This window comes from Anopheles coluzzii, chromosome 2 (assembly GCF_943734685.1).
Source record: "Anopheles coluzzii chromosome 2, AcolN3, whole genome shotgun sequence".
Classification (NCBI taxonomy): Eukaryota; Metazoa; Arthropoda; class Insecta; order Diptera; family Culicidae; genus Anopheles; species Anopheles coluzzii.
Genome location: NC_064670.1, coordinates 55,473,205 through 55,484,004, shown reverse-complemented (window position 1 = coordinate 55,484,004; position 10,800 = coordinate 55,473,205). Strand labels below are relative to the sequence as shown.

The following is a 10,800-nucleotide window of genomic DNA, read 5'->3' as shown; positions in this document are numbered from 1 at the left end:
ATAGATGGACCCTGTTTGTATGTTTTGGTGGCATGAGAGAATGTTACCAGCTATCAAGAACTGTGAGTATTGTAATTGCGAGGCAGTTTAAACAGAGAAAACAATTCACTGCCTCCAACTGCGTGTGACACACGGTGGTGCACTATCGCGTTTGCTGTTGCGCATTGTTGATTGTACTTTTTGTATTTAAACCGTGCCCAGGTGGTTCTGTGTCTGGAAGAGTGAGATTAGCGCTCGTATCATCATCGTACGGTATTTGGTTGTAGACAGCAGCGGGCAGAATGTTAAAATTGGTACGGTAAATGCTCAATTCCAAACACAACTGCACTGAGCAAGGGTAATTTTGAATTTTGCAGATTCTGTGCTGTTAAACAGTTTCAACCAAGGCGATGACTACTACTACTAATACTACTCACACAGAACAAACGCAGGAACTGGTGCAACCTCCACCACCACCAGCGTTTACGGAGCTGAGTGAAGTTGCATCGATCGGTGTAAGCTTGGCCGTTGATCATCTTTCGCGTTGCTTTCAATGTATTTCAACAGATTACCCGAATGATGTGTGTGTGTGTGTTGTTTCAGAGCAATGGATCGATTCTCTTCGCCACGGATGATTGGTTCGCACCGGCCGAATGGATGCTGAAAGACACCGAGCCAGTGTTTCTCGCTGACCGGTACACTGCCTACGGGAAGTGGATGGACGGTTGGGAAACGCGTCGAAAGCGCACGCCTGGCCACGATTGGTGTTTGGTGGAGCTTGGCGCCCCAACGCAGATTGCCGGCGTTATGATCGACACAGCCTTTTTCACCGGCAACTATGTGCCGCGTGTCTCTATCCAGGGTGGCACGCTGGATGCAACGATGAAACGCATGCTGCAGACTTCTATTCCCCGCGTTACGGACGAGGGGGGAAATATCGGAACAGGACGAACCACGGAGGAGCTGGGAATGGTGGAGCTCATTGGCACGGATCAGTGGGACGTGTTGGTGCCGCGTACCGAACTGCAGGCGGGATATGAACCAACCCGAAGACACTATTTTACCGTCGCGAAAGGAAAGCAATCACTAATCGTAAACCATTTACGGGTGAACATGTTCCCGGACGGTGGTATTGCTCGGTTACGCGTTTACGGTACGGTCAGATTAAACCTGCGCGAAAGTCTATCGGTACGGCAGCCGTTCGATATGATTGCCATGCTTAACGGGGGACGCTGCACGGGGTTTTCGAATGCCCACTACGGTCATCCGCGAAATTTGATTAAACCTAGCACGGCGGTCAATATGGGCGACGGTTGGGAGACCGCTCGTAGACTCGATCGGCCGCCCGTGCTGCAGATCGACGATGCCGGAATACTGCAAGTGCCCGGATGCGAATGGGCCATCTTTCAGTTGGGTGGTGCACCCGAGGGCGGCTGGATAGAGCGCATTTGCATCGACACGAAACACTTCAAAGGAAACTTTCCGGACAACGTGCAGGTGGAGTACGCGTGGAAGGGTGAACCGAATTCTTGGATGCTGCTGATGGAGAAGAAGAAGCTGGGACCGGATCGGGTACATGAGTTTGAAGGGGATGAATTACTACTGCCCCAGGCAAAGCCAGCCTCACTGGTGCGTATTACCATTGCACCGGACGGAGGACTTTCGAGGGTTCGTGTTTTTGGAACGGTAGCTGTAGCTAAATGATTACTGTCCTCTTTGCAGGCGCCAAGCTAGAAAATAAAACACGGAGGAAATGTTTATGAAGAATTATATCTCGTCATGATGGACACCGATTGAATGACGCAGGGTTGAGCATTTTCGTTTCACTTTATTTCAGTGCCCATGTCCACACAACAAAGCTACTCGCAATTAGAAGTAATCGAATCGAGTGATTAAAGCTGCTGTAAGCGGAAGCGTGACTACGCGCCGACTGACTGTAGCTATCGACGATGTGTATCTTCCAGCCCATGTTGGCGTGGGTGAAGCTGTTGTAGTACACCACGTCCGGCCAGCTGGTGTTGGGCGTTATTTCCAACACTGCCGGATCGCCGGAATCACAGGTCCATTTCAGTGTGCGGTTGAACTTTTTGAACGTTGCAAAATTGTCATCCAACCGTCGGTCCTGTCCTTCTGGGTGACGGGCCAGGCACAGTGGTCCGGCGGCGATCGGTTTCGGCCGACCGCGGCGCGTAAACTCAACGCCGGCCAGCACGCGAATTTCGCTCTGCCGTGCGTCGGAAAGCCGATCGTATCCACCGTGCGGTTCGTCCGTGATGACGAGCGGATGGTAGAACTCGGGCGAGTGTGGATTGTTTCCACCGCGCACGAGGAACGAGTAGGTAAGACCACGGCGGAGCCACAGTTCCGGCACGAGGAACCCATTGATGTACCAGGCCAGTCCGTTCGAAACGTGCCCAGTAATGCCCTGGTAGCCCCGCTTTCCACCGGCCGGCCCGAGCGTGGCTGTAAACGCACGCACGGAACGGTCAAAGATCTGCTGTCGTTCCCACACATCCTTCAGGTTTGCTTCGCGGCTGGTGAAACTGAAACAATCGTTGACCGGCTCGGAGGTGTTGAAGTGGATCTGCACATTGCGCTTGGGGTAGACGTCGTGGTAGGTCGGTTCGTTGTTCGAATCTAGACGACCCATCGCCCATATCACGTACATCGGACGGTCCAGCAAGAACTCTTTGTCGCCCGAGTCGGAAGAAATCAGTGTGCGGCGGAAGGTAATCGTGTTGATGTCGTTCTCCCGGCTGTACGTGTGCAGCTGGTAGCTGTCCAATCCGCCGACCACATCGTCCCGACAAACGCCCTTGTTTTGGCCGAGCACCTGCACGCACGGTGCGAGCGAGGTGATGTTGTAATCCACGGCATATCCACGATGCCCATCGATGAAGGCCACGACCACATCGGCCCCAAGCATTTGGCTACGGCTGTCCGAGCCGGACAGCCCGAACGACATGTACTCGTCCTGCTGCACGTTGCCCGCCAGCTGGATCGTTATCTGCGGCCCAAACACTTCCCACGAGACGCGGTAATCTTTGTGCAGCTGGCGGCAGTTTGGCAACGACTCCGTGTGCGGCGTAACACGCACCAGCGACGGCGGCACGTTCAGGTCGTCTGAGATGAGAATCGAACCGTAGTCCCGTCGGGCTTCCACATCGTACACGCTGAACCAATCGATGTCGAAGATGGTCATATCACCCGGTAGCTCCAGCGTGATCGTTTCACGATCGTACGCACGGATGGGATCCAGGTAGCCCATCTCATCCGGTACTTTGCTGCCTTTGGACGAGGGCGATGGACCGACGCCGACCCAGAAATGTACCGCCCCCTGGCCGCCTGCCTTACCATCGTAGCTGAAGTCGGTGATGCGGATCGTTTTTGAGTCGAGGATGTCGATCGTGTCGCTCGATACCATCGGTCCACCAGCTATCGCGGTCAAGCTGCCCGCTTTTTGCGGTACGGGCGGCTCAAAATCCTCCGGGATGTACACGTCGGCGAAGTTGTTCTGCGAGTTTAGATCGTACACGGCTAGCCATTTCACTTCCGTGATCTTCTTGTTGTCGGGAAGGCGTAGCGTAAAGTCCTTGTTGAAGTAACGCTCAAGTATGTTCGTTCTGTAATATGATGACAATGATAGTGTTGGTCAGATTGTTGAGTTCGTACTAGCCCCAATGCGCGCGCTCGCGGTATGCTCTGTGGCTCACTTACTTTCCATACTCGTCCGGTACGATGAAACCTTGCGGGCCGGGTCGATTGCTGGCGCCGGACCAGAAGAACGTGTCGATTCCATTGCCGTCGTAGTTGAAGCCGGTCAGCAGGAATGTGTATTCATCAACGGCGTATACGTCACCCGATGCTTGATGGTGATAGGAGTTAAATTTGCCAATGTATTTCCCCCGGTATGGACCGTCTTCCGGTTTCTGAGTTGCTGTTATAAACAAATGAAAACAAATCACACGATTGGTAGCAAATTCATCGATTTGAAGGCGTTGCAATAATTGTGCTCGCAAGTTCCTTGGAAGCTAAACTATTTATTGAATTGGGACCAAACATTTACGTCCAAAATAAGGTTGAATTTAACTAAATTTAGACTGAACTAAATATTAAATTACATAGCGCAAGAGTATGAGAAAGCTTTCAATTCCAAGCATCTTGATGAGTAATGTTTCCTTCACAGGTACAACATTTGATCATGACTAATGCGCACAGTAAAGATGAGACATCGCCACAATAATATCCTTGTTTGCTTAGCAGGCCATCAAAAATCGGTCTTATTTTTTATAGCAGCAGCAATTACTGTACCCCACCCTTCAAATGAGAGCACGGTGACCAAAGTTGATTGCACTTCCTGGGCGAATCAACCCATTCCGATCAAAGCAACAGGCAAGTAACTACTCAAGGTTGCGTACCGTGCGTGGATACATTTCCGCAATAGCTGTCTGTATGTATGTACCACTCCTAACAAGAACTGCTTCGACTGGTTTGTATATTCTCCCCCGGTTTAACGTATGTTTTACTTTTTGCTTGCTTTATTTTGCCCTCCTTCACGGTTCGTCGCTTCCCGTTCGCGCTGGTAGAAGTCTTTCGTAAGCGCGTTCGCTGTAGCTGCTTGGTGGCAATGCTGACTTACCTGCATTATCTAAAACCGCCACCACCACCAGCAGTACGCTGGCCAGAATCCTCATTGTTCCACGCCACCGGACGGCCGATCCGTAGCAAAATCGCATTCCTTCCATTTTTATCACCTTTTACTTCACAGCCAAGCAGAGCCCTACTACACGGGGGCTTTAGAAGAAAAGGCAGCAACGCGTCGAAAAATGCACGAAAAGTTGCGCTTACTTCGATGTGTTTAATGTGATAAATTTTGGACCCGCTGGGCCTTAATTCAATTGGAAATGGGGAGGGAGGGGGCTCTGGAATTCACACGGTGAAATGGCTCGGCCAAGCTCTTCTAGTTGTTTGCTTTCACTCGCGCCTCTGCTGGGTGCCGTTGCTGGTGGAAAGCGCGGTGAGATTTCGATAAAGATTCGCACCACCATACACAGTTGTGGGCGATTTTCTAATCATGTTTTTCTGTTGATCGTATCACGTCACTGCAGTGTACACTCTTTCTTTCGAAATGCACAAAACGACACCACTTCCGGCTTCTGAGTAAAAGCGTGCTGGTACACCACGCACTTTCATGCACCAAAACGGGACAGAGAAGACTTGTCCAACTGGCTCAGGTGGTGTTCACGGCACACACAGCGAATGACAGCAACGTACACGTAGCAGCAGCCGCCGTGTACACACTTCGGTTGCCGCCTTTCACACACTTTACCAGCAGCGGCGATCGAGGCAACCATCGACCATCTTAAGACGGACTGACACGACTACCAAACAATATTGCCTGCGGTACGCACTGACTGGAATGGACTGGAATGAAGGAAGTCAAAAGAGACCCGCCCGAATGGTTCGCGGTCGAACGTGTATACGTTGTGTGGCCGCGATCGCCGTTCGTGTAACTCAGCTGCAGCAGTCCGAGCTCGTGATCGGTCCGGGTACTTTCGCAAAAAAAAAGACTTACTCACTCACACCACTGTGTGCGTCGTTGTGCAGACTCTGCACGCATACATGCAGCGGGGTGTGTGCTCGCGATCTGATCAGAAAGCTGTCATATCTTTGCTGCATCCGTTTACGCATCTAAGCTGGCTTACAAACAGATTTGCTTATTGGAAAACGGCGTCACGCAGGGAAGGAAGGATGCATTTTCCAATAGCGTTTTACATTGCATGTGGTCGTTTAGAATGTATCACATTTTTATATTTTTTATTTATCAATGCACGCACAACAAAACCCGTGGATGCAACGTGCTTTATTGCACTTTTTCATCTCTCTGTATTGTTGCTACATTAAGCACCTCTACATGTTTAACCTCTCGCACTTAAAGGTTTGAACGACAATTGGGTTAGTAGTATATTTCGAGTTTTGCTTTATTTATAATAATCACAATTATTCGTTAATATATTTTACATAACGTTCTATTTGCTTGTTCTCTCTAAATTTACGTTTAACATGAAAGTGTATACAGTGGAACCGCACATAACGAGTTGAATGCGTTTCAGTAACTCATTCGTTATGCGGGACACTCTCTTCACATTTGTTGATAGAATCTCAGTATCGAAACGCAAAAAAAAAAAAAAAAACACTCGTAAACATACCACACACTTGTGCACTATTATTCGGCACTTCTCCTCCTGGCAAATGATTTCTATTAAACGAATCTTAGTATCGAAACTCATTTGCCTGTGCGAAAAAAAAGAAATGCTCGACGTTAACCGATCTTGCTCTAGATTTTAAATTAGATCCTTTACACTTGTTCAGATTTGAGTTCGTTATGCAAAAACTTGTTATAAGGGGTTCCACTATGTTTTAATTTTGTATGTTATTACAGATTTTACAAAAATGCAATAAAAAGCTGTAACATGCATATATGCATTAATGCATGTCCTCGCATGCATTGTAGAATTATAAACGTACTAAAATTAACTTGAGCCGGTCTCGTAGTACAGTCGTCAACTCGTACGACTTAACAACATGCCCGTCATGGGTTCAATCCCCAAATAGACCGCGCCGCCATACGCAGGACTGACTATCCTGCTATGGGGGGGAATCAATTAGTCACTGAAAGCCAAAGTCCACAAGTGGGTACAGGCAGGCCTTGACCGACATCGGTTGTTGAGCCAAAGAAGAAGAAAATTAACTATTGTTACTGTGGTGGAAGAACAACATGCACATCAGGCATTCAATTAATGAAAGCAAAGATTTGTATTTTTTTATTCGTTTCTATTATATTCTTTATGCATTAATATTTGCTGCGTTACTTATAGCCTTCATTTTCAGTGGGATCTTTTGCATAAGCTAAGTAGGTCTAATAGTGGAACTTCCACTCTTTCTTCATCGCTTCCTCTGAACTGAATAGTTAAAACTATGCTGTGGTAAAGCGCTGTTAGGCAAGCATTTTAACTTCCGGAAGGATTGGTTATGGTTGATCAATCAACAAGGTATGCTATAGTGGGTGGCTATGTACGATCATCATATATTTGGTTATGTATTGGTGTTGGCAAAGTAGTTACACTCCAGTTGCGTCGTTAGAGTGTATATTGCTATGCCTCTAACATTTGCTTTTCATTTTAAGTGCACGTTTGCAGCTAATACTTGCACTTTCTTAACCGCGCTATCATGCACAACTTTTTATGAGATATAGCTGAAATTGGTATTGCTAATGTTTCTGTTCAGTTTAAACAGTGGCCGAAATTACTAGCAGTGCACCTTCATTGTGTGTTTAAATAAGTTTGTTATTTATTATCAATCAATTCATGGGAAGAAATTCCTTATCAATCAAATTGTCCATCTGCAGATGATTGATTAACTATGAATATATTGCCAAAAGGTATGGTATGATTCGTAACAGTTCACAACATAGTGCTACTCTTAATAAACGGTAAATTAGAAGTATTTTTTCGAGGATTTCATTGCTGTTACAAGCATTTGAGAAATATTATTTTGCATTGCCTGATCGTTGAATACTTGCCGAAACAATACGTATTCGACTTAATTTCACACAGGTTTTCATTGTAATCATGCTTTGAAATAACGGAGACTATGAATTGAAGCCTTGGTTAAAAAGGGTAGTAATTCAGAAACGTCAATTGCGGCTTATATAAAAAACCAAATTATTAGGATTTGAGACAACATATATAACAGATTTGTTCAGCCATTAGTGCTATTTAGATTTTGTACCACTGCATCGATTTTAGTCCACTTGAAGGGCTACTAGAGTGTTGTGTCTATAATTGTTTTCTAGTTCATTATATATTATGCAAAGTACACGTTTCCTTTGAACCGTATTGTGTGTGTGTGTTATGCTGCTATATGTATTAGGTATTACTAAAAAAATAATTCATTCTTTCCTTTCCGAGGTGCTAATTATTGCTAATGAATTGACAAACAGCTCTTATCTTCTGATCAATTTTACGACCATTGCAATGCATTGAATCAAATTCTAGTGACTGTTTTCTAAAAGAATCACAGATTTCAAACTTAGCAGAACCAAAACCGAACGATAGTCGATGATTTCGTTCCGTCAAAAATTGTAACTTGTGTAATGCTACTCACTAACATGTTTTGCTTTACTGCGGTTGTACCGACGGATTTATCTACGGTTCATGCCGTTTGACAAACTCCTCAAGTGTACGCGGTATCTGGTTACGATACGGTATGCCAAATCGCACGATCACCGTCGAGCAGAGACACTTCAGTGGAAGGTAGTTTACCGTCGGAATGTCGTTGATGGGATTGTTGCGTATCAAATTCAATGGACGATCATCGTGCCGATTCGGTTCATCCAGATGTGCTCCGTACTCAAGCAGTGTGTAGATTACCTGCAAGTAAAAAATATGCACGGTAAAAAGTGGCCAGAAAGCTGCAGAAGCAAACGCTGCTCGGAAGATGATACATACATCTCGATCGTAGTTGTAAGGCATAGCAGCTACCAAAAGCGGTGTTGATTTGGATTCATTTTTCGCATTCACATCGGCTCCACAGTCGAGCAGCAGTTTGGCCACGTTCAAACTGGGAAACACGATTCTAAGAGAGTTGGAATCGTCGCTGAAGTAGCCACTTCTTATCACGTTCAGGCGCGAGACGGATAGGTGCAGCAGTGTGTCGTTGGTGATGGCGCTGCGAACTTGGCTGCATACTAGCGTGTGCACCGATTTGTAGATTGCAGAACGGTCTGCATCCGTTTTGGCTGTGGCTAGCATTAGATACATCAGATGCGTAAGACATTTTATGACGCGATCAAAGTTTTCCTGCTGCTTCCGATGCACCGGCCGGATGCTGATGAGCTGCTGGGCCACGGCTATGTTTGCTGTGAGGATGCTGAAAACGGCATAGACATCCTCGAATCGCGGGACGCTTCCCTCGTACAACTCAACGGGCATCATTTCGTCGTACCCATCGATAAGGTCTAGCATCAAACGTACCAGGGCCTGTGCCGTTAAGCACGTGTCCGAGTACAGGATGGAGTACTTTTGCACCCGCACCTGTAGTGCCAGCAGCCACAGATCAATACAACGCTGAAAGCGATGTGCATCAGCATAAGACGCACCCCGAAACATCAACCGGAACAGTGTATCGCGATGGTCGATGCCGAGAATGCGTTCGTAAATTAGCAAGCTCTGTACCCGCATTGCGTCCATGTCTGCTGCAATATTGTCCAGCTCCGGTATCGTAGTAAACTCGGACGCAAACCCATAAGCCGCCCGCGGCTCGACTGGAGGTTTCTTGGTGATATACTCTGCTTCCCGTAAGCGAATCTGGTGCGCCATTCGCCAATGAAGGACGGCACCGCGCGTCACATTAAGATCGTCAATCAGCGTTGACCCAAAGAGCTCGTGTGCGTCTGCCAGTCGTTCGGCAGAATAGTTGATGCGCTTTTTCAAATAATCGAATATGTGGTAGGCTCCCTTGAGGCAGGCAGTTTGCAGCGCATCATCCCCGTAGTGCGATTTGGCGAATGGATCGGCCCCATGTTCCAGCAATAGTTGGGCCGTTTCCAGTCGATGTTCCTGAATAGCGTAGTGTAGTGCCGTTTTGTTCTGAATATCACGGGCATTCACATCTGCCCCTTTGCTGATAAGGTATGTACAAAGTGTGACCGATTGTACGGAATTGATCAGACATGTTCCACCGTTGTAGTTTGGCTTTCTGATATCCGCCCCGTGTTCCACCAAAAATTGCACTTAAAAAAGAAACATACGCACAAATGAGCTATCGAGCTGTTGTCGCCCTTTCTCTAACAACTTACCAATATCGATGTGTGTCATAAAGCAAGCACTACGTAACGGTGTTGATCCGGTATCCGAGAGGGCATTGATGTTTGAACCAAGGCGCACAAGACACTTCACAACGGGAAGCTTGCCGGAAACGCATGCACACCAGAGAGGAGTCACGCAGTGGACCGATCGATCTTCTGGCACCTCGTACAACCCCTTCTGTTCGCTATCTGCTTCGCATACCGTGATCAAATATTCTGTGATATACACATTACCTCGGCGACATGCGATAAATAGTGGTGAGCAGCCGTCGCTCGTACGTTTTACAACTTCCTTCCGCATCTTCCTCGGAAGTCGCTCCAAACGCTCGCGTAGTCCTTGCGAAAGGCGTGAGTTTTCGGTGCATGTTTTGCATTCCTGCAGCAGATCATTTCCAATCTGCTCCAAAGTCCTATGCTGGTACACCTGCTTCGACGCGGGTGATGACGACGACGACGTTGTTGAATTCGACGAATTCGTCGTAAGTTTTCCCATTTGGTCTTCAGTCAGTTCACCAGACTCGTTTCCGAAGGTTAGGTGCCTTGAAACTCGATTTATCGATGCAAAAAGAAACTGTAGCAATTACGGAAACCAGGTATATGCTTCAAAGATGGACAGTATTTTCGGAGTGAAAACAGAAAATGTAAATTAAACTTGTGATAAAATTACAAGAACACCTTTTCACTCTTTTGTATTTTTTATTTATGGAAGTTTGTTTTGACATGGGTCGCGCTGTCAATTTGAACCAGCTATTTTGACGGATAAATAGGAGCCCATTGTGCACTATGTGTTCTGCGGAGGCCAACAATTGAAAAATATAATTAACCGTGGTGCATACATATTCATCTCCACGACCGTTAACCGTTATTTTGCGTGGAGAATACAACCTTGTCTAATAATAAATTTCAAAAACACTTGTATTATTTGGTACTAAATCTGTCTTTTTATTTCCTAT

At 46.8% G+C, this 10,800-nt stretch overlaps 3 protein-coding genes across 3 annotated transcripts; 1 reads left to right on the top strand and 2 right to left on the bottom strand.

Annotated features, from left to right (window-relative positions):
• The first annotated feature begins 98 nt into the window (after positions 1–98).
• LOC120951678 (allantoicase-like) lies at positions 99–1,746 on the top strand. The gene is made up of 3 exons (XM_040370504.2): positions 99–293; positions 357–494; positions 583–1,746. The coding sequence occupies exons 2-3, from the start codon at positions 390–392 to the stop codon at positions 1,681–1,683; spliced, it is 1,206 nt and encodes a 401-aa protein (XP_040226438.2). The 5' UTR covers positions 99–293; positions 357–389; the 3' UTR covers positions 1,684–1,746.
• A 41-nt stretch (positions 1,747–1,787) lies between these two features.
• Positions 1,788–5,693, bottom strand: LOC120951675 (protein Skeletor, isoforms B/C). Its single transcript, XM_040370493.2, has 3 exons — positions 4,619–5,693; positions 3,697–3,916; positions 1,788–3,602 (listed from the first exon to the last, which is right to left on the bottom strand). The coding sequence occupies exons 1-3, from the start codon at positions 4,722–4,724 to the stop codon at positions 1,808–1,810; spliced, it is 2,121 nt and encodes a 706-aa protein (XP_040226427.1). The 5' UTR covers positions 4,725–5,693; the 3' UTR covers positions 1,788–1,807.
• Positions 5,694–5,935: 242 nt separating this feature from the next.
• Positions 5,936–10,572, bottom strand: LOC120951676 (protein fem-1 homolog C). The gene is made up of 3 exons (XM_040370494.2): positions 9,839–10,572; positions 8,490–9,772; positions 5,936–8,411 (listed from the first exon to the last, which is right to left on the bottom strand). The coding sequence occupies exons 1-3, from the start codon at positions 10,338–10,340 to the stop codon at positions 8,187–8,189; spliced, it is 2,010 nt and encodes a 669-aa protein (XP_040226428.1). The 5' UTR covers positions 10,341–10,572; the 3' UTR covers positions 5,936–8,186.
• Positions 10,573–10,800: the final 228 nt, after the last annotated feature.

Excerpts from the sequence above, each read along its gene's own strand:
- LOC120951675 (XM_040370493.2), bottom strand. The coding sequence starts at position 4,724 with ATGGAAGGAATGCGATTTTGCTACGGATCGGCCGTCCGGTGGCGTGGA. Across the intron at positions 3,917-4,618 it reads GGCGGTTTTAGATAATGCAG|CAACTCAGAAACCGGAAGAC; the intron begins GTAAGTCAGCAT and ends TGTTTATAACAG. Across the intron at positions 3,603-3,696 it reads GTACCGGACGAGTATGGAAA|AACGAACATACTTGAGCGTT; the intron begins GTAAGTGAGCCA and ends ATCATATTACAG.
- LOC120951676 (XM_040370494.2), bottom strand. The coding sequence starts at position 10,340 with ATGGGAAAACTTACGACGAATTCGTCGAATTCAACAACGTCGTCGTCG. Across the intron at positions 9,773-9,838 it reads TATGACACACATCGATATTG|TGCAATTTTTGGTGGAACAC; the intron begins GTAAGTTGTTAG and ends TTCTTTTTTAAG. Across the intron at positions 8,412-8,489 it reads CTTACAACTACGATCGAGAT|GTAATCTACACACTGCTTGA; the intron begins GTATGTATCATC and ends TTTTACTTGCAG.
- LOC120951678 (XM_040370504.2), top strand. The coding sequence starts at position 390 with ATGACTACTACTACTAATACTACTCACACAGAACAAACGCAGGAACTG. Across the intron at positions 495-582 it reads GTGAAGTTGCATCGATCGGT|AGCAATGGATCGATTCTCTT; the intron begins GTAAGCTTGGCC and ends GTGTTGTTTCAG.